Below are 27,150 nucleotides of genomic sequence, written 5' to 3'. Positions count from 1 at the left end.
GCTCTTCGTCCGGCGGCTGCAAACCCACCTCAAGCGAATGGCCCGATAGCGAGATCGAAGCTTTCCCATCAAGCAACCTCAATCTCGTATTGTATAAACTTTCAAAATGACAGTATTGCCCACTCGATCGCACCCGAAGAGACATGATGAGAATCAGCTATACCCTCGCCAATCTGAACCTTCAGGAGGCCCAGATGTCGGCGGCGGCGGAGGCGGCGGAGGGATCGCTGGGAGTGCAGTCACAGTTGGAGTAGGTTTTTCTCATTTGCAAGAGGCACACCATTCTTATGATTTCAGATTATAGTAGCAATAGTTGCATTCATCACGCTCTCAATACTGGTCTACTCTTTCCTGCGGAAGTGGAGGCAACAAGGCAAAAGTCCTCGTTATATACCTACCCAGTTCCTAAAGAGAAAGTGGCAGACATGGCAGCCCGGAGGGAAATATTCGGCCGTTCGAAATCGAGATCTCTCTTCCACTAACACGGCATACACCGGCAGCAACGTCGCCGGCTCTGAGTCTGGAGCAGGCGTTGACCGCAATACAAGCGTAAGAAGCGTCATTACTCTACCTGCTTACTCTCGCACCCCTAAAGATACCGAGCAAGTCATTGGGAGGGAAGGAGAAAGAGCCGGTATGGACACCGTCGTCGAGTTCCCAGAAACTGCGGATGAAGAAGAAACACGTCGTGAGGACCAGATGGAGTCTCTGTACCAGATCCGCCTAGCCCGGCGTCGTGAACAAGCTGAACGAGACGAGCGCAGGCGTGAAAGGAGAGAGGCTCGAGAGCGAGGTGATACAGCCCGAGTAGAAGAGCTACGGCGCGAATCTCGCCAACGTGCCACCGAAAGTGCTGTCTCCCTCAATGGCGGCGTCAGCGTCTCCGCTGCGACTTTGATTGCAGAACATCAGTCACGCGGCCGAGACCGAAGAGTGTCCAGTGTAGCGTACGGTTCACTGGGTGAAGTACGGCACGATGGTACCAGACTCCGTGCCAACAGTAATGAATCAGAACGAGGTGGACTGTTGAGCGGAGCTGCCCCTATGGGCGAAGCCGGTGGTCGACCACGATTATACTCGGACGCTACGTCGATGACGACCATCTCTCGGCCACAGACAAGAAACCGCTCTATCAGCGATGTTAGCGTAACGACCGCCGGATCAGATGTGGACGGTCAGCCTACGCCCGGTTCTACCATTGCAGGCGACGGAGCCAGAGGTCGAAGCTCCCACAGTGACGAGCGCCAGAGTGGTACTACCAATTCTTCGCCAACGGCGAACAGATTTACTCCAGACGAGAGTACGGGCTCAGAGGACATTGGGGAATCGCGGATTCCGCCAACAGAAACCGACCCAGCTCCCCTTCCTCCAGATTATGAGGTACTGGAGTGGGGTGATGCTCCTTCTTATGAGGCTGCCGTAGCGAGGGCGGCCAGCAATGCTGCCGCAAGAGCTGGAGAGCCGACTAGAGCCCCAAGTATCGCTCCCAGGCTCCCACAGCTCAATCTACCCAGCATTAGCGTCTCAGGAGCTACTGAGCCGAATACTCCTGTGTCGCCAGGGGTCCCCTCAGCCGAACGGTCTCCAGAAGAGGCTCGAACATCATAAGCACAAACGAATACGTGCTTGGAGCAATGTGGACGGTGTATGTTGTTGTGAGAAGTGATGTGAGCATGATTTTATGATCGAACATATCGCATTAAGCATGGCGTTGGACGGAAAAGATCCTTGAATACGCTACACCTTGGCTTACATTTGGGTTTGGTTCCGCAAATGGCATGTTAATTCTAGTGTGTATCAAGCAAAAGAACCAGAACTACGGTTGACAATTCACAATAAGCATGTATTCGTTGTGTTGATGCATTTTTCTTCATTGCAGTTTCAGGATGTGCATGCACATGATCTGCTTGCGTAAAAAGCTTTTCTTGATTTCCCATTTCACAGGCTAGACCTGTTTCCCGGGGATATGCGTGGTGGGAATTGTTTGTGAAACTCTGGACCGCAAGTGCGGTTTAACCCATACCTCCAGTTCTCTGCCAACCGAATTGCTTTGAGTTTCCTTTGCAGTTCGACTTTGGTGCTCAAACTCCTCTTCGCAGTAGCTCAACGCTCTTCGTCACCTTTCCCCTTTTTTTCATGGCTCGACGGGCAATCTATCGCACAATACCCTCGAATCGAGTCTTGAACCACCGGATAGTGTCGTCCTTGCCGACCTTGTGGCTTCGGCCGACCTTGGACTTCGCACGTCTCCGTCTGGCGACTCTGGCACCCGGTCGCGACATGCAGCAGTAGAAGTCCATGCCGTAGATACCGATGGCAGGGTCGTACTTGATTCCCAGGTCGATGTGTTCCGAGATGCCGAAACCGAAGTTGCCGGTCTCGCTGAAGTTCTTCTTGCGGAGTTCGTATTCCTTGACCTTGAGGCCTCGCTCGAGGATTTCCTCGGCCTTGGGTCCTCGGACCGTGACGTGCACGGCAATCTTTTCGTTACGACGGATACCGAACGATCGGACGGTGTAGCGGGCCTTGCCTGTGGGAGAAATTTGGGATTAGCGCCGGGAGAGAGGACGAGACAGAAAGAGACAAAGTGAGATCCCAACACTAGAACACGGTCTGTGTGTGCGAGGTAGAGAGCGACAGGAGGAGAGCTAGCGTACTGTAGACAGGAGTTTGACCAGATAGTTGTTCCAACACCTTTGCGGCACGGGTGAGACGATCGCCAGACTCGCCGACCGAAATGTTCAGGACGAGCTTGTCGATGCGCAGCTCCCGCATGGGGTTTGAGCTCTTGTCGTTGCCTTCCGCCATCGTGTATGTAGATGGTGGGTTTAACGAGTGCGACAGAGTTCTGTGGTTTCGATGGGTGTTGGATGTTGGAAGGTCAAGGCCGGTTCCTGCGCTTGATCGAAAAATCAGCGTGCGGATTGAATCTGGCTTGGCGGAGTGCCAAGAAATATCATGCACTAGTTTATTTTGGGTATGGCTCCGTCGCTATAGCTTTTTTGCCCTTTCGCGACATTTACTGCGAATTGAAGAGGCCCCAAAACAGAACAACCATACATCGCTACGAGGCAAACTTGTCAGTTCGGGCCTGTTTTCACTTCTTCTCCCAGGAAAGTGTTGCAGCCATCGTCTGGCAGACGTAGTCGGGCTGCGGCTCTGTACTGCGCAAGCATACATATTTTTGATCCAAACACAACAACCGTCTCAAAGTTAAGTCGCATTCGTGCGCCAACTTTGCAATCATGTCGAACAAGCAGGGGAAAATGGTACGTCTTTGGTTACATGTCTGTGTCATAGTGTGCTGACAAAAGTATACAGCAAAATCTGATCAACTATCGCATGCGCGTTACGATGAAGGACGGTCGACAGATGACCGGTCAGATGCTCGCGTTCGACAAACACATGAATCTTGTTCTCGCCGACACAGAAGAATTCCGCAAGGTCAAGCGCAAGCAGAACCGGTCCGGTGCTCCCCCGGCCCCAGGCTCTGCTGCGGCTGCGGCGGTTGAAGCAGAAGAGAAGCGTACATTGGGCTTGGTCATTCTCAGAGGAACGAACATTGTCAGCTGCAGTGTCGAAGGCCCTCCTCCCTCCGACCCATCTGCACGGCTCGGCCAGTCTGCGCCAGGCGGAGCCCCCAGTGCTCTGCAAGCAGGAGTAGGAATATCAAAGCCAGCAGGACGTGGCCTGCCGGTCGGCTTGGGTGGCCCAGCCGCCGGCATTGGTGGCCCGCCGCCGCCAGGAGGGTTTGGATTTCCCCCAGGAGGTTTCCCAGGAGGAGCGCCGCCGCCAGGATTTGGAGGAAGAGGAGGCCCAGGTGCACCTGGCGGCCCACCGCCGGGCTTTGGAGGTCCGCCACCTGGTTTCGGTGGTCCTCCTGGTGGCCCTCCAGCTGGTTTCCAGCCACCACCAGGATTCCAAGGTGGCCCTCCTCCTCAAGGTAGAGGATTCCCGCCGCCAGGATTTGGAGGAAGATAGGAGCGTCATGAACCCGGACCATGCTGAAGCATGGTCACCCACATACGTCACAAAGCAAATGTTGCTGCACGGAGAAATCTATTACAGCGGCAATACTATCGAAAAAGTCCGCGTTGTTCGACAGGTTAAACAGCTCTCGAAAGGCTGTGCCAATCAATGAAGTGGTGGCATGGAGTGTTTCTCTGAGTCGATATCAAATCAGATATCAGACATGCGACCGAAATCAGCAGTCGGGCTACGGATACCACGGCGGTACGGTGTATGAAGGTTGCAGTTGGGTTCCAGGCCCAGTTCATGGTGGAATATGCCTTTGAGCCTCACCACCAATCTGCTGATTACCTGCTAGTCTCGTCAAGTAAATTGGCAAGAAGGTACCGTACCATTCCGTCGGCCCTCTCAGCAAGTCAAATGAAATTCAAACGTTGAGAAAGTCCATCTATATGGGATTCCCATTATACGATCATCTTTGTTTCCGCACATTTCTTCCCCTCGCATTCTCGCATGGGCTACCACATCATCCGTTCATCAATGTCTTAACCAGCGATCATCGAGACCACCAGGCGAGAGATACAAGCCCTACATATTGAGTGCGCCCGTTCGCTTGGTCAAATCGGACCGGGAATAGTAAGTCGATGGCAATGGACATCCTAGTGCTCTCGTTGCCTTTTCCACCTTGCATGAAGCCTTTGCCAGAGCCGCCAGCGGACACGGCGACAACCAAGCTTAGCTTGACCTGATCAATTGGCCTGGAGACAGCATGACCTTTGCGATACGACGACGTTTGGACCAGCCTGGCAGCTCCAGTTTCCCCCTTGGATCTCGACGACCGAGCCATGGTTGCTTGTGTGATATCCGTTTGTACAGAGGTAAGCGTTGGCGGCGGCGGCATGCCTTTCCATCGAGTCGTCCTTTGTCCGCTCGCCCAGGGTTTGTGAACACGTAAAAACCAACGAAATACACGGCATGGAACATTCGTGGCCACTAGACATCGTGCATATTACCCCCCGTTGAAGCGTGCTGTCGAGATGCTGGACCACCCAAGAGAAAAACATGGCGCGAGGAAGTCGACGATCGAAACCTCCCACGACATGTTTCAACGACGACGAAATCAGGATCGAATCACACAGGTGGTCGCAGTAAATTCACTCTCGTGTCCCCTATGAACATCACAAGGGACGCACCGACGGTGTCGATCCAGTGTCCCATCTTCACGTGGCTGGCCTATTGAAACGCCGAACAGAACATGGGGGGTGTATGAAGCCTTAGGTCGGCCAGGCAGATCGCAACTGTATCTCCCACCGCCCCCTTCCAACTCAACTCAACTTGACAAATACATGTCATCTATCGTTTAAATGGTGCTCTTGCTTTCCTCCTCAAGTAAAAGGATGTTGATACTATAGCAAGCAGAAGCCCAAAAGTACTAAACATAGAGCTTAGCTACCCACGAAGGTATATGCATACTCTCCACCATTCAGAGGTGGAAAGCTTCTAATATAAATTTTGAGTCTGAGGTTGACAGCTGGTCAGATAGACCAGATATATCTATTGTAAAGGCCTCTCTGTCTATCTAGATAGTTTTGGTTACCTTGTATACCTTAGGCAGGTATCTAGGTCATTTCTTCAGGGAGGTAGATCAGGAAACAAACGTTATAAATATATACAAGATACCTCAGGTACCCATCTACCCATCTACCTACAATACCTGTCTAATGTACTGTAATAACACATGATGCGACTAGAAATGTATATTTTTATCTGCTAGATGCTCAACAAGTCTCACACGTCGATACAAAAAATTTCGACGTACACTCACCACCACCACCACCAGCAGCCCCTACTCAGGTTAAAGCGTCAAGAACGAGCTAGTAATGATTTTCTGTTCCATGTTTAATGTCCATGTTGCTCTTTTCTCTACTCGACCCGCAAACACTGCAATCTAGCCTCTGTCTCAATGACGTCCAAAGCCTGTTTAACTTCAAGAACCTTACGAACATCACCTAACCAGTCCTTGCTTAGTACCTTGGCCCAGCCCTGAAGAGAATTCATCTCTCTGGCCGCAGAGTCGAGATCTCCTTCCTCCAACAAAGTCTCGGTGCGGGTCAAGATACTCTCGACATCCGAACCAGTGGGTTGCCCATGCTTCTTGAACATAACCTTGCTCAGGACAAAGCTGGCTGCGTGAGAAGCGACACCCGCATCTTCGGGAAGCAAACTTGCTTTGCGAACTTCATTGGCGACACGGCGGAAACGATCAATCAGTTGCGGCTGGCTGGGGATGCCCTTCTGATACGCAGCAGGGTTGATTGAGGCGATTGCCGCATCGACCACTGGGTCACCCTCAGCAGCGAGCTTGAGTGCGGCCATCTCGCGCACGAAAGCCTTGGGCCGAGCCTCGGATGCCGCGGACTGGGCGAGGGCAGAGCGAACAGCGTCCACGGCGACCTGCAACTTCTGAGTAGCCAAGTTGGCATCAATGACACCGTTCCAGTTGGAGGTGAGCTGAGTCAAGTCCTCAACGTTAGTGCTAAGATCTGAAAGCTTAGATAGACGGCCCTCTCGTTCAGACTCAACCAGAGACTTGATTTGGGAAACAAAGTCACGCTTCATTTCGATGGCTTGCTCGACAAGCTCATTTCGGAGCCGTTGTTCAGTCAGCTCCGTGCTGCGCTGCACCTCATGCTTGAGCCTCTCTTCGTATAATTGTGCGATGCGTCTTCGCTCGGCCTCAAATTCCTCTCGAAACCTGGCCTCATCCTCCGCTTGAGCGGTCTCAATGCGCTTGAGGAGTTGTTGAGCACCCTCTTCGAATTCCTTGTGGGCCTGCGCAACTCGTTCTTCGGCGGCTTTTCGTTCAGCCTCACGCACTTCGTGGATTTTGGAAGCCACCGCTTCAAGCGACTCCTTGGCTTTGGTCATCGGAGCCGAGTATTTGTTCGCGGCATCAGGGGAATCCGAGTTGACCACGGTAATCATGTCATTGACAATCTTGACGAGCTCTTGTACGACCGGTTCGTCAGCGTTGCCCACCGTAAGAGGTGAGATCTGCGTGACAGGGGGGATAGCTGGCGGCCGAGGATCTGATTTTGGACTCGGTGGGGCTGGGCTTGGGACTGTTGACCCGGGTGATTTTTCGCCGGAGGCGGAGGCCGTCGCTTTGGCTGTCTCAACCGCATTTACTTTCTCGCTTGAGGTCACAGACACCGGGCCAGTCTGAGATGGAGTCGAAGGCTTATTCGCATCCACCGCGCTGTTATGCTTGCCTTTTTGCGTCAAATCACTGCCCTTGGGTTCGTCCTTTACAGGTCTCCACGAAAGTCCTGATCTCTGGGGGATAGTTGTCGTCTTGCCATCAACTGCCTCCCTTTCTGACCGGTTGATACGGTGGATGTTATGCTTAGCATGAGGGAACCTCTTCTGGAACGACCGCTCCTCAAAATAAAGGACCGCCTCCTCTCCGTAGGGAATGTACTCGGTGAAGAAGTCATGAAAGTTATCGTTGCGCAGGGCATATACCACAGCTCCTCCATATGCCAGACCGCCAAACAAGAGAAGGTAGAGCAGGGCTCTCAGGCGTCGAAAGCGTCGTGGCGCCGGCGCTGCTGGTTTCGGCGGCGGAGGCGGCGGAGTGGGTTCTGGCGGGCTGACTGTCGAGGAACTCGTGGGCGGCGCCGTCTGGACTTGTGCCGGACTTGGAGGAAGCTTTGGGACACTCTGGGGGGGAATAGTCGTGGATGAGTCGGGCGTGGCAGGAGTGATCGGAGGAGCTGGGCTTCCGGGACCGCCAGGGCCCAGTGGTACTTCCGTCTTGAGGGGAGATGCTGTGCTCTGACTTCCTGGCATAAACGCAGGGTCGGAGCTCAGGATGGAATCCTTCTTCTCGGCAAAGGCTCTCCGCTGTGTTCATTTATGTTAGTCGCGGGGGAAACGCTCTGGTGCGCACGAAATTTTGACGTACCTGAGAAGTAGCTCCTCGCGCGAGTAACTGCCTGCGCAATTGCGCGCCGGCAGGCCTGGCTAGTCGCAGCATGACGGGCTGGACTGCCATTTGCAGCCTCTGAATAACCTGTGGTGTGTATGAAACTCGACAGTCGAATAAGTCTGTTGAGGCCGAGCAAATTGAGCTTGGGATACAGGGACAAGCTCCAATTCCGATCTCGCTGCTTTGGCCAACGGGACAATTTATGGTCACGTGATGCGAATTTCGGAAAAGCGGCGTCATTGCAATTGCCTGGAGTCCGTTGCATATTGTATGAAATACACTCTACCTGCACGAAGTAGGCCAGGAAGCTTGCACTATTCGTGTGTAGAAGTTTGGCTCTGGTAGTCTTTACACAGCAATTGCATTCTCCTCCCCAATACTTCAGTACATGTATCCATTTTGGCAATCCGTGTGTGAGTCTTTCCCCCTCAGAACAGCATACACATTTCTGGTCCAAACCACTTATAGTTTCAAGCCCATGTTGATATGCACCGCCTTGGTCTGGCTGTACGCTGCCAGGCCAGCCTCACCCAATTCTCTTCCGATACCAGACTGCTTCACGCCACCGAACGGTACTCGGAAGTCCGAGTCGTTGCTGCTGTTCACCCAGACCATGCCTGCCTCAATGCGGCTGGCAACGCGGTGCGCTCGCTCGATGTCACGCGTGAAGAGGGCGCTGCCGAGTCCGTAAGTCGTGTCGTTCGCCATCCGAATCGCATCCTCTTCACTCTTGAAAGAAGCGACCACAACGAAAGGACCGAAGACCTCCTCACGGTAGATCTTCATGTCGTCCTTGACTCCTGTAAATATCGTAGGCTCAATGAAGAAACCCTTGCCGCCACCAACGTTCTTGTGTGGGACACCACCGCTGACGAGGTTGGCGCCCTCACTCTTGCCGGCCTCAATGTAGCCCAGAACACGTTCGTATTGCGCCTTGGTGACCTGTGGGCCTTGGAAGGTGTCTTCCGCGAAAGGATCACCAACCTTGGATGTGCTCTTGACGACCTCCTTGAACAGTTCGACGAATTTGTCGTACACGCCCTCTTGGACAATGACACGAGATGTAGCTGTGCAAATTTGACCCATGTTGCTCATGATACCGATGTGTGCCCACTTGGCGGCCTGTTCAAGGTCCGCATCGTCAAAGACCAACAGCGGTGACTTTCCACCGGTTTCAAGGGTGATGTTCTTCATGTTCACGCTGGCAGTCTTCATGATCTGCTTGCCGGTAAGGGTGCTTCCGGTGAATGCGATCTTGTCCACATCCAGATGCGAAGCGAGGGCGTGACCAGCTTCACGGCCGAAACCGTTGACGATGTTGATGACGCCTTTGGGGAAACCTGCTTCAGGAATGAGGGTTGCGAGATAGAGGATAGACAAGGGTGTTTGTTCAGCGGGCTTCATAACGATGGTGTTGCCGCACGCTAGGGCAGGACCCAGCTTCCACGCAGCCATGGCGAGAGGGTAGTTCCAGGGGATGATTTGACCACATACACCAATTGGTTGCTTCAGAGTGTATGCAAACTTCTGGGAATGCGTGGAGATGGTCTCGCCTTGGATCTTGTCTGCCCAGCCGGCATAATATCTCAACGTGCCGATGACTTCGCCGAGATCGTCGTTGAATGCGACACTGTACGGCTTGCCGTTGTCCCATGTCTCTAAAGTGGCTAAAGTCTCTCTGTTTGCTTCGATCAAATCGGCGAACTTGTACATTATAGCACCGCGGTCGGTGGGAGGAAGGTCTCGCCATGAAGGGTCGTTGAAGGCAGCTCGTGCGGCCTTGACGGCCTTGTCAACATCATCAGCGGATGCTGCTTCGACTGAGCAGATTTCCGACTCGTCTCTGCAGGGCTGTCAGCTGAGCACGAAGACATAACGGATTTCCAAGCTCACGTAGGGTTTATACTGGTGACCTTCTGGTTTGAGGTGGCCTTGACGAATTCATTGTTGATGAAGAGACCGGTAGGCAGAGTGATCTTTCTGCCGTTGGGCGCAGTAAGTTCGACCTTCAGGTCAGACATCTTAGACAATGCTCGTTGCTGAGAGGGCAATAGACGTAACCGAGAGAAGGAAGAGGCAACAACTACAAGCCGGTGTGAATTCCTACCAAGGACGGGTCTTGCAAACAACAAGTTCAGCATATAAAAGAAGCCGAAGGAAGCGAGGTCTGTTTGTCTCGCTCTCTAATCAATTGTTTCGCGCATATGCAGCAACAAGGGCTCTCGACCATGGAGGGGCGCACTTGAAGGAGGGGAAGCGAATAGCTTCACGAGCTTGAGTGGAACAAATTTCCTCTTCAGTGCAGAATCCGAGCTTTTGACTGGCGGCGGGGATGAGCGTAAGGTGGAGCGACCAGTTTGCCAGACGCTGAGGTCCGCAACAAGCTGCGGAAAAGAAGCTTAGTAGTCAGAGAATGGAAGGAGAGCGTCGAGAGGAACAGACGAGGTGCCAGTCCACCGAATGGCAGTGCAAAGGACAAGCAGCGATAGACACCGCAGGGCGACGAGAACGAGGGGCAGATAAGAGACCAGCGGCTGTAAATGCCTATGCAGGACTAGCGCCCTGTGCTCGCAGACAGCTGCCCCTCCATCGCACATTCAGCCTCGTTCTTCGGGTGCTTGCTCCCACAAGTAACTCACTCGACTGAACTCACTGAAAGGCAAATGCTTCACTAACCACAAGTGACGATAAGGAAATAGAACTTACCAGACGGGCATTCCGCCCTCGTACTCTGACAATTTATCAGCAGTCGTTTATCAGCAAAGATCAACCCCAGGCGCAGCACCCTATCCAGCCGTTCGAGGGCAAGGGACGCGAGTGAAACGGGCAATTGTAGGCGGACCAGGCGGAAACAAAAGCTGGAAGTCAAGGGGTCAAGGTATTTACCAATGCTTAATAACAGGGGTGTGATCGCAAAGCATGCTCCGTTCAAGGTAGAGGGGCTCCTCTTCTGCTGCCCCGGTAGCCGGTCTGAAGTGGAGTGGATGCGACAACCACGTGCATCACCAGGCCCAAGCAGGCTGAGAGATGGAGAACACTAAAAGCAGGGTATGGGAAACCGTATGCATGCGGTTGTTGATCAACAACCAGAGCCGGGTACCGAGGAGAGACATTGAGTGGCCCTAGAAAATCTCCGACTTTTACGTGAAGGGGGGTCGACTAGGTGGTTTGGTCTACAGCCTACTGGCAGAGCCTGGAGTCTTGAGCAAGCACCCGTCACCCATTGCGACGGCGTTCGTCGATCTATGCGATACTCACTCGTATGCCCAGTAGAGGTCTTGGATGACGAGACATGTACAGAGAAGCCGCATCCAGCTATCGGATAGCAGCAGCTATGTTCAACAGGGAGAATCTACTATCTCTGTTTCTGAGTAACTATGTTCTTGAGTACCGTGTCCGCAAAATGCACAGTTCGATTCCTCATCTTCAATGTGAAGATTTGACCCAGATATCGCTTCTGGACTTCATAAAGAACCTAACCGTTGTGACCATCTAAGCCACCCTTGCGGGCTGTAAGATACCCGTTGACTTTGCATGTTCCATCAACACCAAAACCATCTTTTGGACGTATTAGTGGTTTCACTCTTCCGAACGATAACATTGCATCGCATATGAGCTCAGCTCCAGCAGCAAAAACCATCGCCGAACTCAAAATGGAGAGAGATCGCTCTTCATCGTCAGCTGACGCACCGACATTATCCAGATTCAGAGATTCTCGCGTGCATTTTAGGACGCTGTTGTGATGACGTCGTGCTCATGAGCGGCGCCATTGGCCCCGTTAACAGGAGAAGAAAGGTCGGGTTGCATATCGCCCTCGAGGCTCGTATCGAAGGTCTTGTTGCCAACGCCTTCAGCAGCCGTCTCTTCGCCTTCGCCGTCGACGTCGGACTCGTAACCGTCCTTCGCCTCGCCCTGGACATGACCGAGAGAAGGCTTTTCTCCAGCTAGGCCAAGGATGAATCGCCACTCAGCAGGCGCAACCGACGAGACACTCAACCGACTTTGTTTGAGCATCTGCATGTTGGCAAGCACACCGCCTTGCTGTGAGAAGGTTTTGAGGTCCTTCAAAGAGATGAACTTATCAAACTTCTTGACAAACTCAACGTGTACAAGCTCCCACTTCGGTTTGGCCTCGTCAGACTTGGGGTCGTAGTAAGGGTGAGCCGGATCGAAAGCGGACTGGTCGGTGGTATGTTCAGCGACAATGCGCATAACACCCGCGATTCCAGGGTTGGGACAGTTGGAATGGTAGAAGAATGCCAAATCCCCCTTGCGCATGGCTCGCATGTTGTTTCTCGCCACCGCATTGCGGACACCTGGATTCCTTAGTATCACATCAAGTCCAGGATTTCCATTCTTGTGACTTACCATCCCATCCCTCCGGCTCGGTCTTTGCTGCAAGGTCATCAATGGAGAACTTGACATCAACACCCTTCTCGATGCGAGATTCTGGCTCAGCCTTCATCAACCAATATTGAACGTCCTGGTCAACGTCTTGAATGTCTTCCTCCACTGTTGCGGTGGCAAGGACAGCATCTCCAACGACGGGAGTGCCGTCAAGTACCTCTTCAGACTCTGAGCTGCTAGGAGAGGCTGCCTTGGGTGTGCCTCCAGTTTTAGGACCTCGCGGTCGGCCAACCCTCGCACCCTGCTTCTTCACCAGAGACGTCTTTGGAGCTGCCGCTGTGAGACTAGCTGAAGTGGGTTCTGATTGTATGTTAATATTCTTGATCTTCAAAATGACCACATGTTTCAGCGTCAGGACAGATCATGACTTACTATTCTTCTGCTCAAGTTGAGTACCATTAGTGCTGGCGTGGGTAGCTCCTTTTGCAGGTCGGCCTCTCTTTTTCTGCTCAGGTCCAGCTATGTTCTCTGTGGTCACAGGTTCAGGGCTCGCAACTGGTGGGCTACTTTTGGGTGGACGTCCTCGTCTCTTGGGCTTCACATCAACTTCAGAGGTTCGTGCCTGCGAAGGCGTCTGCTTTGCGACAGAGGACTTGGGTCTGGTGAAATTGTACTGCGGTACACCGACAGAGGTTCTTCTGGGCCGACCGACCGGTGAGATGTCAGGAATGTCTGATGTTTCTCCAATGCGAACTTTCTTCGCTGGAGTACTGGCTCTGCTTGCAGCTTTACGTTTCTTGGGGGCCATGATGGTGTGAGAGAGGATAGATATCTCAGCGGTAGAGCAAGGAGCTATCGGAGAAGGGGTGGATCAATCCGCTGAATGTCTTTGTTGTAGTCGCGACGTAAAAGTCATTGAGATCGACGCCGCTGGTGATGTAGTGAGTGGTTAATTGGTGTAAGAACCGCAGAGACCCAAGTCACGTTTTGGACGCGTCGCGCTCAAACAAAATTCGGAGAAGCGGCCAAACTAAAATCCGGGGAACAGATAAGCTTATCGATAACGCTGTCAGCCTTGTCCCTCTCTCTGCTCAGGAGCAGCCGCTCATGAATTCACGGCTTAAACACTCAATTTTATTCTTCTCTTGTCTATTTCGATAGATAAGCATAAATGAAATAAGAGCAGTTATTTAGGAGGAAAAGGACACGGTATATGCAAGCACAAATGTGCATGTACCTTGCCTGTCCCCGTGGTTGATGTATTCATAGTTCGCATGAGAAGGACATTCCCCGTCTGGCAGTGTTCAGAGCAATCATCAAAGCCCCTTCTCTTACCATTGCTGAGACGAACATGACAAGAGTGAAGAGCTTAATTGACTACTACGCCCGATATTTCACATCCCACCGAGGCTTGTTGATCTTGGGCGGCCCCGCTGGACGCCCCGCTGGACAACTATGCCGCCGCAGCATTGGAGTTTGGCAGTGAGAAGCTTCCCTTGCGATGGACGACGGTGGAAGAACACAACCTTTGTGGAGACAGATACATCCCACTGATAGTTGTATCGGATGCCGCCAGGGATGATTTATGCTGCTCATGGAGTATCCCAAGCTGTTTTGCGGAACAAGCGCATCCGGACGGCAACGGCAGATGAACATTATTGTAGGAATACCCTCGCCTAATTGTTCCCAGCGAGGTGCCTCCGTGTGACTATCCGAACTGAGTAATTCACAGGGCCACGGGAACCATACTTGCTGTGTGAGTGACTACTCGACCTAAATTTCAACTAAACACCAAACACCAACACCAGCGAAACCTTCTCGGGGATACCAACCATTCATCATCCGCACAAATGTCCTGCAGTGGTACGGCGCCACGTGTCGTCCCGAGGGCCCGCCAATTGACTTTTTGGGTTTGGGCAAAGGGACAAAGACACAAAGATGCATCTACAGCATGATCTCACAGAGGGCAGATGATCGCAGAATCCCCTGAAAACGCCCTGAGCTGCCCCTAGTCAAGCCTCCCGGCCTAAGTGGCTGCTTGGGTCATGTACTGTAAGCATCCCTGGGCTTTGACCTACTAGTGACTGCATGCATGCAAATGCGTGTGAGAAGCTTGCGAGGCGCCGTGTCCAAAGCCTGCTCCAGGGGTCGCCTCACTGCAAGTGACCAACCATAACTGCGACCCAGTCATGCACGATGCACAGGCGAGAGAAAGATAATGCATGGATTGTTTGGGGCGACGGTCGGGGTCCCGGTGGAACCCAAGCGCTTTGCTTCTTGCCGACCTTCTGACTGATATATTGCAAGTGGCCACCTCGACCTGCCTGCATAACCTACAGAAGGAGACGAAAAAGCGGCAGTGATGGATCCAAAGACGAAACGATCCGGGATACTAGAGTACCATATGTGAGGTTTTTTTGTACGGAGCACCCGTGGACCTTGTACAAGTAGACGAGCCTTCTGGCGATGGTAATACTCCGTCAGGACGCATGGAAGCGAGGGAAGATCTCGATGTCGATTCGAATTGCCTTCATTTTGTGTTCAGGTCACATCATCACACGCTTGGCTACTATTCTACTTGTAGTATTTGTAGTCGTACTAGTCCCTCGAGCGATCTCCTGGTAGCTAGGCGCCTTGACAGCTGTCACAAGGACTAACCTTTACAGCCGCCGCTGTCCAAGTACAGTAGTCTGTGTCACGCTCATCCCGCGGTCAGGGATGGGTCGGGTCGACCAAAAGAAGGAATATCAAAACTCTACTCGTAAGTTGGCCAGTCGATGGTTGCAGACTCTTATCCACACAGTGCGTGTACAAGTATGTATGTATTCTGTAGACGAGGTCAGATGGTCAACGCCCACTTGTACGCTATACATAGGTATGTATGTACGGAGTGCTTGTAAGCCTTGTACTGTCCCGTGAGCGATTCGGCACTGCTATCGACTATCTACGTACTGTACCTTATGTACAGGAGGTACGTAAGGTTTTGGCCCCACCCCCCCTCCTTTTCTCCCCCCGGCTACTGACGGACAGCCGTGCCATGCGGCCATGCCAGTGTCAAAGTCATGTCATGCTATGCAATGCAATGCAATGCAATGCAATGCAATGCAATGCAGGCACTAGCTCTGCCACCAAACTAATAAACTTTGGTGCAAGGAGGACCCCCACTGACTATTGACTTTCTTAGTGCCGTTGATGATTAGCCGGGGGCTGTTGTGCATATTGGGCAGCCATGCATGAAATCGTAACCGACCTGTTGTTGTTGGAGCCAGCCAATACGACTAGATGGATGCGCAGCATCCGCCAAAAGTCACGTTCGCACTCGATCACAGTTGATGGAACTGAAGTGACCAGCTGACACTCTCCTCTCCCCTCCTCTGCATCTACAGTAGGTGACCTGTAACCTTCGATGTCATCCAAGCCCCTTCACGTTGTTGAACTCTACCCTCTAGATAGATCTTGTAGATCGAAATGGTCCTGCTAACTAGACCTACTAAGGGTACCTTCGAGCACAGGCTGCAGTAACGGACTTGGGGCCACGGCGACAATCCCCGTTTGAGGCTGCTGTCACTTGCCCTTGCGGCTGTGGTTTGTTGTTGTTGTTGTTGTTGTCGTCGTCGTCGTCGTAGTTGTTGCCCAACTTTCAATGCGGCCAATAGAGGAAGGATTTCGGGGGATTTACCCGTTTGATCGTCTTGCCGACGGTGACGATGTCTTTGACTCTTCCCGAGCGCCACCATCGTCGTTCACTGGTAAAAGTGTACTGTAGGTCAGGTACCTGCCAACTGGGCACATGAATAATATTATTATTGTTTTCACTATTATCATTAGCGAAAAATCGATATTCATGTCCACATTGCATACCCGGAATGATATTATTATCATTGCAGTTGCCGGCTACCTACCTGCCTTTTTCATGCTTTATCTTTTTGGATCTACCGTGCATTGATTTTCTATGCAAAGTGTATCGTGGAGTAGAAAAGAATGGAGAGCGGGATGGATAACCGGAGTCCGTATGTGGTGGTCTGTGTCGTGTGTCTCAGCCTTCTCCTGTGCCGGAAGTGGGCTGGCTACGTTATTACTCCCTACCTTACCTTTATTGTAGGTACCGTCTCCGTACTCCGTACCACCAAAAAGTATTGTTACTACAATATTTACCTTCCGCTAGGCTAGTGAGTAGCGAAGCGAAGCACGTTTTGTTAGTTGCCTCGTGGCTCGGGAGAGTCGCCAGACCCCAAAAAAGAAAACACCCGGGCCCCCCTCTCCCCCACCCCCCCCGCCGTAAAAGCCTACAAATATAATTGAGGCTCCAGAGGGCTATTGTCTATTGTCAACCCACTATCCGGTCACTATGGCCCCCTCGGTCTACGGCACACGGACCATGGGCTGTACAGTAGTCCTGATGACTCGCGACTCGTGACGCCCAGGAAAGTTTTTCTGATCGTGTCTCTCGGACTCCGTAACTGCGGGACCCTAAGAAAGATAAATCAAACGAAGGACAAATTGAAAAGAGCTTCCACCCGTACGAAGGCGTTTCTCTAACTCCCAACCCCAAAAAACCGGAATCCTTGGCTAGGGAGGCGTGATCGTGAAACTTTCGTACAAATAATACTGCCGAGTTGTCGCAATCTAGACTGATAAACTCGTATCCAGTCGGTTCCGCGCCAAGCTACATACAGTACCTACAGGTAGCTTTTCGGTTGTTTGTAGCACCTTTATAAGGTTGGGCTCTCGATAGAGGTAGATGCTTAGGTGCCTTGGCTTTGCATTGAGAAAGTCTTCGCCTGAGGCGTAAGTGGTCTGATACTCGCATTCTGCAGCAGCGAGAGTTCAGAAAGTGAAAAAAAAAACCCCCCAAGAAACCGAATGTGGCAGACAATAATGCCTGGTTTGAGGTATGCTTTCTGCGGAGTAATATTCGGATGAATATTTCATAGGTAAAACTAGGTACCTAGGTACCTAGGGACATACTTAGGTACAAGCTCGGCCTACTGCCTACAACTACAAGACTACTTACTCTGAGTGAGTCTACGACGATGGCTACGACGACGAGGAAGAGGAAGAGGAGAAGGTGAGCTCCGTACAAAACCTGGCTACGAAATACGAGGGCTCCTCCGTTACACGGGTAGGCAGGTAGTACAGTTAGGTACCCATTTACAGTAGGTGAGTACTCGTAGAAGTATCTTAAGTTGGCCCAACCGCGGGACACCACCAGGCCATGCAAGGCCCACGACGAACTTATCATTTGGGCCCGGAGTGAAAATCGAGTGGGTTGGACTTTGCACGGAGTAATTTACTATTGTAGCATTAAATTCCATGGGTTGACCCCGTTGAACTGTTTTAGTCTCCTCGCTTCGCCTGGTTTAGACTCGTTTTTCCCTCAAGCAGTCTCGGTGTAAAAGGTGACAGTGCACGCACAAGCGTTGAGTCTTGACTCAGTTGAGTTGAGCGTACAGTCTAGAGCTGGAGCGAAAATTGACAGTCAACGGCTCAACGGTCAACAATAGATCGTGCATCATCTCATCTCGCTTGTGCAGCCCATCGCTCGCTTCATCCAAGGCTGACGACAACTTAACAGGTGCCCTGGGCTGCGCAGGCGAAGACACTGAGAATCTGATTATCTGATTATTTGACCCAAACGCTCGTGCATGGCACTTGGGTTGGGCCATGTCAAAGCAAACCTGAGCTGAAGTTGCCCAACATCAAATTGGTGTCTATGTAGTATACTCCCGCACAGAGCAATGACTCCATACATGGCCCGTTGGATCATCTCTCGTGGATACCACATGCTATGCCATTCTACAAACAAACAACCAGCCAGAAAGGTGGTTCGATCTTTGTCACTCATCCTCCACCAGCCGTCGCCCCAATTGACCTATTCTAGGTCTTCGCTTCAACTTGGTCCTTGCCTTGCGCTCCATTTCGTGTTTCTGTCTTGTAGCTCCCAACCACCACGAACCACTTTCCGCCAAAGAAAAAGGTGTATTAGTTGAGAAGAAAATACTGCCCCCGGGGTATCTTGCACATGCAATATGCTGAAAATCAAGAACGATAAAAAGGAAAATAACAGTATTAGTCGGTTCGGGTTTATCTCGAACGAGATATCATTGATATCACGTCGGATTTTGCATTCGGTAAAAAGGTATAAAATGCGCCCCCTGTGACGACAGTCGAGCATCCGTTTTCTGATCATCGGTTCATTCATAATCATGTCCCATCATTCAATGTATAGGATGCTGCATCTGAGGTTGCCCTCATAGTCGTCTCTCTAGGTATAGTCATGTCGAATAGAAAGGAAAACAGGTTTCAGGCTGGATATTTTACACACCCTGCTTTTATTTATCGACCTGAAGGCCATGTGCGATCGTAAGGGTCTCGGTGGAAAGGATCATACGACCGCGATCTTGTAATGGAAGGCGCTGCCGGTCCCGGTGGCAACGATCGGGAAGCTGCGTAGGAGGAACTCGTCGTCGTGGGAGGGGGTGGCAGAGGCATTGGAGGCTGCGGTGGAAATCCGCTGTACCCCGGTTGAGATGGCGATTGAGTCGAGGCTGCGACGAAAATTGGCTGATAGTCTCCGGTCCGCCGGCGCTGACTCGAAGACTCTCTGTCGTGATATTCGCGATATGAATCTTCCGAGCCAAATTGCGGCTCAGAGCTAGCGCCACTGGTTGGTGCTGGACCTGCCGAAGCCGCTGCTGCCGTCGCCGCCAGTCGCCGCTGCCTGGGTGATGGAGGACGTTGTAGAAGTTGCGGGTTGGCGCCGTGTCTTGCAGCAAGCTCACGAAAGTGGTCTCGTTCGGAGAGATAAAAATCTCGCTCTTCGATCAAGTCCCTCATTTCTTGCTGCAAACCTGAAATTGTCTGAGAAGCTTCCTTCTCTTTCTCCTTCCGTCGAGCCCGGAAACGAGCTGACGCACCGGCATTCCGCTTTCTTTTCTCGTCTGCCACCCTCGAAGCTTGTTGTAGGTCCAACTCCACAGGAAGAACCAAGGGTCCTTGGTCCGTGTCCAAAGTCAGATTCATAGACGTTTGCCCTGCTTGGTAGCCTTCATGGGGGCCATGTAGATGGGTTTCATGACCATATCCGCCAGGCCCGCTCGGTGGAAACCCTCTGTGGGCAGGCGAGGGCTGAGAGAGTGGCTGGCCAGGACCATAGCGGAATAGAGGTGAAGGCTGTTCAATCCTTGAGTAAGTTGGCTGACCCGGCAAAGCTCGATCTGCTGTGTGCGTAACGACAGACTCCAGACCCCGCGGAGAGTTCCCAGGCGCAGGCGCAGAGCGCGTTTGGGTACCAGGCTCGAGTGGCGCGATGCTTGGCAGATTCGGTCCCGTTGCTATCGCCAAAGATGGAAGAGGTGGGATTTCTGAGGTCCTGTACGGCCCGGATTCAGCAGTGTAGTTCCGGCCTGTCGACCCGGAAAAGGGTTGGAGGGGTTGTATGGTGGAGTGAAACGTAGGGTTTCTCCTGGCACCCAGACTCGCCGCACGGACGGCGGGAGATTTTGGCGTGAGCACACGCCTTCCAACACGTGCACTACCGGACTGAGAGTGCTCCTGCGCCGACGATCGAAGATCCGTGCGTTTTCGAACACGAGGTGATTCTTCAGGCGGTCCTTGGGGAAAACCAGCATGTGACTGGCTGCTTGTTGCCGCCGCCAGAGGCTGCCCTTCGGGTTCCGTCTGCGGGTTCAAGATGCTGTGCACACCAAAGGCCCGAGAAGGAGTCTGGACGCTGGAGTCGGCTGATGGCCGGCGTGACTCGAATCCTGAATTGATATCTGCTCCTTGCCTCCCATGGACGGGCCCGTCCAAGTTGCTGTATGCTTCGGTCCTGGCAAAACTCGCCGTACTTGGCCTGGAGGAGTCTGCATTGGGACCTGCGGCCTGAGATGCAGCAGTCTGCGTCCCGGGGAGAGCGAAAGAGGTATTCGATGCCCGGTCTGTTGGTGAAGTTTGTGACATGTACCTATGAGCCTCCTCGTGCGGCTGGTGCCCCAGACGCGACCATGGGTGATCCTCCTGCGGCACTCCTCCGCTTCCCTCCCTCCGCCAATCCTGGGTATCTGGAGTGCTGTGCGGACTGGTCTGAGCAGACCAGGACAGGTGATAATAGCCAGGATTTGTGGGTGACCTGGGATATTGGGGGAGAGGGGAGACTCTGACGCCGAGGGTAGCCAGGATGAATAGCTTAATATGCTGTTGTTCGTCAGAGAAGTGTGACGAGGTTGTAAGTCCAGCAGGTGGCCCAACTTACAAAGGCACTCTTAGATGTCGAGGCAATCAGCCGACGGGTGCAGCAGGGATGTAGAGTCCGGAACGCAGATTGCGCATTCCAAGACTAAAAGCATCTGCCGCCAACGTTCTCAGGCTTGCGAACGGGCCTCAGGTAATTCGCTTCCGATGTAGCAGTGGCAGCAAATGAAATTCACCAAAAGTAGACCCTGGTTCTGAGAGGTCCGTTCGCAAAGCGCAAATTGAGGGCCAGGCAGGCGGGAAAGTCGTGACGGCGAAGGCGAAGCAAAAGTGATAGTTTCGACAAGCTAGCCTGAGGTCAGCTCGTAATATTTCATTGTTTTGTCAGAGGTAAGCAGAGGTACAAGGACCTGATGACCCGCCACAACTCCTGGGACGGGGAAGCGGGAAGGAATCTTTGACTGGAGGTGATGGAAGACATGCTTCCAGACTTCTAGCGTTGCCAGGCTTTTGCTTCGTCACGATCATGAGCGTTGCTTGAGACAGGGCCCTGTTGGCCCAACGCCGGCACGCAGGCCAATCCATCGGTGATGGGCAAGGAGCAGTTGAGAATAGGGAAGTGGGTCGCGCCGCCCACCAAGCAGCCACAGCACAAACGATCATGCAGGCAACGGGTGGATGAGGAACTAGACACCAGACGTGATCGGATTTCGACGTTCGAGCAGAGATGGCAGGCTAAAGGAAAACTAGCTCAGTGACCGAAGCGTACTTTGACAAGCGCGGGCTAAGGGCACCATCCCAGCGGGATGAATCATGATGGCAGCGACTGGGTATCGGCGTGTTAGCGCGACTCAGGTCGGCATGGCGGTGATGTGGCGCCCGCGAATGCGCCTGGGCTTTGGGGAGGTGTGGTAGCTGTCAATCTGGCGTGGGGCGAGCAATTGAGTTATTTCAGGGCTAGTGAGGCTGGGGCTCTCGAGAGGCGAGTCCTCGAGCAGCAAAGCTCCAGGGGTAGAAGGTATAACTTGCGAATGGTTAGCCATGAGAGGCAAGGATCGGGGCCCTTGAGGGCCCACGAGAGAAAGTCCCCATGACTTGGGCAGGGGGCCGGCATCGCGTCCAGACTGGTGGGTAGGGAGAACGAGTGGGCTCCTCGAGCTTCACACTCTCCCGCTAGCGTGGCTTACTCGTTTTGGGCGTCATGAGGCGGCGCGGGCAGAAGTTAGAACAATGGCGTTTTGACACGACCAGGGACGCGGAACTTGAACCCATGCACCCATGTAAGGCATGGGAGCTACTCATGAAGGCCGCATTAGCCTCGTCAGTGAGCTAGCCTCACCCGATCGTCGGCTTTGCAGAGCGCCGTGAGGGTCGTCGACGTGCGTCGTCGAATAAAGAAATTTCGTATCTCCAGGAGGGTCCAGGAGGTACGAGCACGAGTAGTCTGTCTTGGGCCGAAATGCTCAGCCAGGTCCCTTTTAGGGTATTTCCCAGCTGTGTTGCCCCATTGGACCACGAGCATGCAGCCATTTCGCCTGGGATCAGGCATCAAAAGTGCTTCACAGGCCAGTACGAACGACGACGGCTGTTTTGGGATTTTCCCAGGGCCTAATTTGTCGCTACCCTGGCCCCCAGGGCCATTGGCAGTAGCCCGTTGTGCAACCATTCTGATGGAAGTCACACTCCCCTTTTGATTGCGTATTTCGTCCCGAGGCCGTTTCTGCTTTGGCATTCGAGTTTCAAAGGAAGAACTTACTGTAGGTCTGTGCCCTCGGAGTCCATCCAAGAATGCCGGTAGTGATATTGTCCAATTTGCTCACATCGCCAGATCGGGCGGACTGACAAACGGAGGACGGGGCGTCTCATCATCTGCCGGGGCTCCTAGAAGAGCAGCAGGCTTCAAAGAATCTCTTAGTCTCACGGTGCCTGACCCTTGACAAAGGAGATTCTCCTCGTTTAGGAATGGCTGAGGGCAGGCCCACGCAGCCCCAAGATCTTGAAGCATTGGTAGCCGAGGATTGACTTCGGTGACGTTATACGTCCGTCACAATCTGCAGGCAATGGAACCGTGTCAGTGGCGGTCATCTCATGCAGTAAGCCAGCCCGCCACCATGCGTGGTGCCATTGTCCTGGTTCCCGTCAAATGATCGTCCTTCGTTTGTGCGAGGATGTAGATTATGCTACTCTGCGGAACTCCGTACGCAACGCGATTATGGTCAAGTGGCCTGGTGAACGCACCTCTATGCTGACCGCCACCAATGACAAGCTCGGCCAGGTCTCTTGAAGCTGGCGTGTAGATCGTTTCGTTGCCAAGTATCTGCGTCGTCGGTGGAACCCTGTACCTAGTCTCAGCATGATTATCAATGGTAGGCGAAAGTATAATTGTTCGTGGGATGGCCCAAGCTGGCGGCGCGGACGAAGATGGAACGGCCAGACCAAGGTTGATGGACAAACGGTGGTTTCAACAGCTTCAGATCTTGTGCCAAACCGCGTTGTGTTACCCAGTGAAGTTGCACAGAATTGGTGACATGCCGTCCTAACAAATTTCCACGTAGTAACTCTTCTCACTTCAGACCAGGAGCTTAATTGTCAACCCTCGATGGGATGGTCCTTTCTTTGGTCATGTATGAGTACCGGGAGACGAGAAATTCACCCCCTTTCTGCTACGCCCGCTGCCCGCTCGTAAGAAGGCATCCACACCACCTGGTAGCCCCTACGAGTGTCGACATAATTCTGCCCCTTGAAGACGGGAATACGAGTAATGGCACCGTGATCAACGGCAATTTGGTGCTCAGTACGGAGTACGAGTATATTATTGGCGATGTTGTGAGGGATCTTCGGTGCTGCGTGTGGACCAGGCCATATCTGAGATAGGCTGAGTGCCCGCGTATTGTACCTCGCTGACACCTCGTAACGAGCCGTGATGGTTCACACTCCATCCCCACCAAATGGAACTTTGGGTTTAAAGACACGGTCTAAACTTCAATGCCGTCCCGCAGTGTCAAAGGCAACTCGGGTTATCTTGTCTCACGTTGATGTCGGCCCAAAACTGAGGAACATTAGAGCAGGGCCTTCTTCACGAAGCGGAAAATTCACGGACTGCCGAAGCGACGATTCTTTGCTAGCCATCCTAGTGCAAGATCTCGATACTGGATCGACATCATCTCGATGATCCTGTACGCCATTGAGGCCTCTAGAGGGAGAGGTTGGTCGGCTGAACGTACCTGCTCTGATGCAGATGCATCATGCATGATAAGGATCTACGTGTACAAGTCTCTGTGCAAAACTCCCCATTTGATCATCCTCTTCGGCCCAGCGTCCTCGGCCGCGGCGTCTTCGAAAATGTCTGGCACCGTCTCGGAGACAAAAATAGGTGCCGAAGTATTGATGACACAAGTGCCTCAAGGATGCGCCAACTTCGTGCTCCGCAGAGCGAAAGGCGCGGATTAGCATGGTGGGTAACATGTGGTCGATCACCGCCGTATTCACTCGGGTTGTTCTACAGATTCGTCCTAGGATTTTGGCTCAGGAGAGACGTGGACGCTTGAACACGTTAGCTTTCCCAGCAACCTCACACACAGTTGTTGCTTCCTCCCACAATCATTGAAACAGGGATCCGTGACTGAACTTAGGATCTGCAACGCTAGGACGCCTGACTGCACTTTCGAATGTGCGCGCACATGCTTCTAGAACCACGCCTGACGAAATTGGAGCCTGCAATTTGCCTTGAGAACGCAAGATGTTGCAAGTGGCAACGGGCAAGGAACAAGGTCCATGTCTGAGGGAAACGAGCCACGTGGAGGCGAGGGTCTCACCGTGCACATACCGTAATTCAGAAAAGATTTCAGCACACCTGGCACCCATGTCATGGCGTCAGCCTCCAGGGGCACCAGGGTCAGACAAGCGTCCGGACTTTGAACGGCGGCTGGAGCCCAGGGGCAGGGTCTTCAGCAATCCCTGCGATGGACGACCAGGGGCAGGATGCAAGGTACAAGACTCCGAAGTTTAGAATTACAGTACCGTAGCAAGGCACCAGGAGGTTGGACACTGACGCAACTTTAATTTCCAGCACCGTTGGCTTCTTACATGCACTAGACACGATGAACTAGATGTGACAATTCTTGCAGAGAACAACCTCGCCAAACGATGAAATCGACCACGCTTCTTCAATCTGGCGATGCACGAGGCCCCGGGAGCGAGACCGGCTCCTGTACGTCCAATAGGACCGAGATCGCACCCTGAGCTACGACTTACAAGGAAAGACTAAGGTTTCGCGGTACTACCGACTACAGACCACAGTCTACAGTTCACAGGCACCACGCCAACCTAGTGAGCGATTATCCGGATATGTGTCAATGCCCGCATGTGGTATGGTAAGCCTTGAATTAATGTCGCAGTTTCGCGGAGCTCGTCGCTCGCTGGGCACCCGAGTCATGACAACTTCATCTTGATTCTTTTTGAACATACAAGGGTAGCCCAACCTCGCTTACCGCCCTCCTCCGACCCAGGGACTGTATCGGATCAATTTGGCAGCCCCATCTTTGGGTCGTCACCTGGTCACGGTCTTCTGCGGGCCTCCGAATGTCGACAATTGAGCAAGACGGACAATGATCTTAGAGTCAGGCGTCTTCGGGCGACAGGGAGAAGGGTCGTGGACACAACAATGATGGAAGACGTACTCAGGTATCCTCTGATGCATTGGCTTTGCCTGCATCGCTGGAACAGAGCTCTAGGCCTTTGGTCATGGTCAAGGTCAGTCACTTATGCGGTGACGACGTCGAGCAGGACCACAAACAAGCATTGCTGCATACCCATGTGGCCGTCCACAAAGTAAGGTATCCATGGTCACGATGTCAAATGATGCAGCTTCCATGCCGCTCAGCCGGAGGGATCCTCAATTTCGCCAGAACTCAGCCCTGTGTCGTTCCGAGCTCACAACGTCTTCGAGAAACAATAATGGTTCCATGCTATGCCAGAAATGGCATTGACGACCCCTAGCCTTGAAAGCATTGAAAGCTGGGACGACTTGGAGAGATTGGCACTTGGGAGTCGTGTCAAACCTGATGTACCTCATTACCCACCACCACCTGGCTTCGAAATGATCATCAGTAAGTTTAACCTTGTCTCTCGCTAATGCTGCTATTGACAATAGTTCGGCTCTCGAGATTGCGAATCATCTTTTGGGGTCTCATTGTATCCGTATGTTGGCCGGCAACCGGCAATCTTCTTGAGGCGCAGCCCTCCACCGCCTTCATGTCCCTGCCGATACCCTTGAGAACAAGGACGATAGCCTAGTGAGCCCTCCTGACGATTCGTGCGAAATTGTTTGGATCAAAAACGGAAGTCGATGACATCTGCATATCCAGAATCGGATGACGACGCATTGCCAAGGGTAGATTTCAATTTCTCAATATTTAATTTCCATTTTGTCGACGGCTCGTGCTCTTCTAGAAACCTACAAGGATTCGAAGCAGGATCTACCTCAACCGAGCCGGGTACTTCGGCATCCCGTTGATACCAACATCCACCCTGAACAAATTGCCAGCAAATTGGGCAGAATCTGGGAACTTTTCAGGCTCAGCCTCCTTTGCACTAGTGATGAAGAGTTCTGTGCCGACGAAGGTAGGACATGTAATGTTGCGTGTGGGCAGGTGAATCACCCCGGTAATCTCTCCTTGCGGCGAGATGCGAATGACCTTTGAGCCCCCATAGCAGGCATGCCAGATGTTACCCTCAACATCCATGGCGTGGCCGTCGGGATGGACTCCCTGCGCCGCTTCGTCGAGGTGGAAGAAAAGGCTTTTGTTGGAAATATCGCCGGTTTGGGGATCGTAGTCAAACTGGAACACGTCACCTGGAGGCGAGTCGGTGAGGAACATCTTGTTGTCGTCGGCATTCCACGTAATGCCATTGGGGATGGTCATGTTCTCGTGCATGGTACGTAGCGTGCCGTCATGGTCGAGTCGGAAGAGACAGCCTTCTTTGGTAAGTTCAGCAATTTCAGGATCAACAAAGGCTTCGACCCAGAATCGACCTTCGGTGTCGACGGCGCCATCGTTCGAACGCATCCTGAACGCGGCTTTCAGCTGTCGCTCTCAATGGAACACCGGCGACCCCTTACCTTCTAGTCTTGTCCTCGGCATCTGGACCAGTCCAGTACTTGGCCACGTATTCATGCTCCTGGGTTTTCAGGTTGAACTTTGTGACGCCGTCCTTTGCTCCTGCCAGAATGACCTCTGAAGAGTCTACGCCGTCGATGTTCGCCGTGACGCCAATGGGCATCTTTGTGTCGAGTATCCTGACCGACTCGGGGCCTTTGTTCAGGTCGATGATGTACAGCTTCTTGTTGTTGATGTCCTACGTCATAGCTTAGTCTCACAGAACGTGTTTTCCGGCCCTCGTTGATGCGGTCTGTGCCACCCACCATATATCGAAGCTCATGTCGCTCTGGCGTGTAGTACGGACCCTCGCCGAGACTACATTTCGAAGCGTAGTACGCCTGGCCAAGTGTGAGTATGTGAGGTTCCCCGCGGTGACGGGACTAACCTCCTTCACGGTCCACTCTTGCAGTCCCATTGCTTCACACTATGTCGCGATGATGGAGCCTACAGTCTGAAAATCTGGTTGATATAGACCTCAAAGATCACAGT

The 27,150-nt window shown here is 52.7% G+C and overlaps 9 protein-coding genes across 9 annotated transcripts; 2 read left to right on the top strand and 7 right to left on the bottom strand.

Annotated features, from left to right (window-relative positions):
* Positions 1-106: 106 nt before the first annotated feature.
* PV08_09710 (uncharacterized protein) lies at positions 107-1,608 on the top strand (the record flags this gene model as incomplete). The annotated part of the gene is made up of 2 exons (XM_016384026.1): positions 107-250; positions 298-1,608. The coding sequence occupies 2 exons, from the start codon at positions 107-109 to the stop codon at positions 1,606-1,608; spliced, it is 1,455 nt and encodes a 484-aa protein (XP_016232649.1).
* Positions 1,609-2,153: 545 nt separating this feature from the next.
* Positions 2,154-2,808, bottom strand: PV08_09709 (60S ribosomal protein L11; the record flags this gene model as incomplete). Its single annotated transcript, XM_016384025.1, has 2 exons — positions 2,154-2,530; positions 2,658-2,808. 2 exons carry the CDS (start codon positions 2,806-2,808, stop codon positions 2,154-2,156), a joined length of 528 nt encoding a protein of 175 aa, XP_016232648.1.
* A 437-nt stretch (positions 2,809-3,245) lies between these two features.
* Positions 3,246-3,981, top strand: PV08_09708 (uncharacterized protein; the record flags this gene model as incomplete). The annotated part of the gene is made up of 2 exons (XM_016384024.1): positions 3,246-3,269; positions 3,322-3,981. 2 exons carry the CDS (start codon positions 3,246-3,248, stop codon positions 3,979-3,981), a joined length of 684 nt encoding a protein of 227 aa, XP_016232647.1.
* A 544-nt stretch (positions 3,982-4,525) lies between these two features.
* PV08_09707 (uncharacterized protein) lies at positions 4,526-4,816 on the bottom strand (the record flags this gene model as incomplete). The annotated part of the gene is made up of 1 exon (XM_016384023.1): positions 4,526-4,816. The coding sequence occupies one exon, from the start codon at positions 4,814-4,816 to the stop codon at positions 4,526-4,528; it is 291 nt and encodes a 96-aa protein (XP_016232646.1).
* A 1,076-nt stretch (positions 4,817-5,892) lies between these two features.
* Positions 5,893-7,821, bottom strand: PV08_09706 (uncharacterized protein; the record flags this gene model as incomplete). The annotated part of the gene is made up of 1 exon (XM_016384022.1): positions 5,893-7,821. One exon carries the CDS (start codon positions 7,819-7,821, stop codon positions 5,893-5,895), a length of 1,929 nt encoding a protein of 642 aa, XP_016232645.1.
* Positions 7,822-8,422: 601 nt separating this feature from the next.
* On the bottom strand, positions 8,423-9,981 carry PV08_09705 (uncharacterized protein; the record flags this gene model as incomplete). Its single annotated transcript, XM_016384021.1, has 2 exons — positions 8,423-9,803; positions 9,854-9,981. The coding sequence occupies 2 exons, from the start codon at positions 9,979-9,981 to the stop codon at positions 8,423-8,425; spliced, it is 1,509 nt and encodes a 502-aa protein (XP_016232644.1).
* Positions 9,982-11,686: 1,705 nt separating this feature from the next.
* Positions 11,687-13,115, bottom strand: PV08_09704 (uncharacterized protein; the record flags this gene model as incomplete). Its single annotated transcript, XM_016384020.1, has 3 exons — positions 11,687-12,276; positions 12,329-12,667; positions 12,740-13,115. 3 exons carry the CDS (start codon positions 13,113-13,115, stop codon positions 11,687-11,689), a joined length of 1,305 nt encoding a protein of 434 aa, XP_016232643.1.
* A 5,528-nt stretch (positions 13,116-18,643) lies between these two features.
* On the bottom strand, positions 18,644-20,269 carry PV08_09703 (uncharacterized protein; the record flags this gene model as incomplete). Its single annotated transcript, XM_016384019.1, has 1 exon — positions 18,644-20,269. The coding sequence occupies one exon, from the start codon at positions 20,267-20,269 to the stop codon at positions 18,644-18,646; it is 1,626 nt and encodes a 541-aa protein (XP_016232642.1).
* Positions 20,270-25,977: 5,708 nt separating this feature from the next.
* On the bottom strand, positions 25,978-27,076 carry PV08_09702 (uncharacterized protein; the record flags this gene model as incomplete). Its single annotated transcript, XM_016384018.1, has 4 exons — positions 25,978-26,569; positions 26,622-26,857; positions 26,925-26,999; positions 27,047-27,076. 4 exons carry the CDS (start codon positions 27,074-27,076, stop codon positions 25,978-25,980), a joined length of 933 nt encoding a protein of 310 aa, XP_016232641.1.
* Between the last annotated feature and the right edge of the window lie 74 nt (positions 27,077-27,150).

Source organism: Exophiala spinifera, assembly GCF_000836115.1.
Source record: "Exophiala spinifera strain CBS 89968 unplaced genomic scaffold supercont1.7, whole genome shotgun sequence".
NCBI lineage: Eukaryota > Fungi > Ascomycota > Eurotiomycetes > Chaetothyriales > Herpotrichiellaceae > Exophiala > Exophiala spinifera.
Note: the sequence above shows the minus strand (reverse complement) of the source record. Positions and strands in the feature narration are given on the sequence as shown.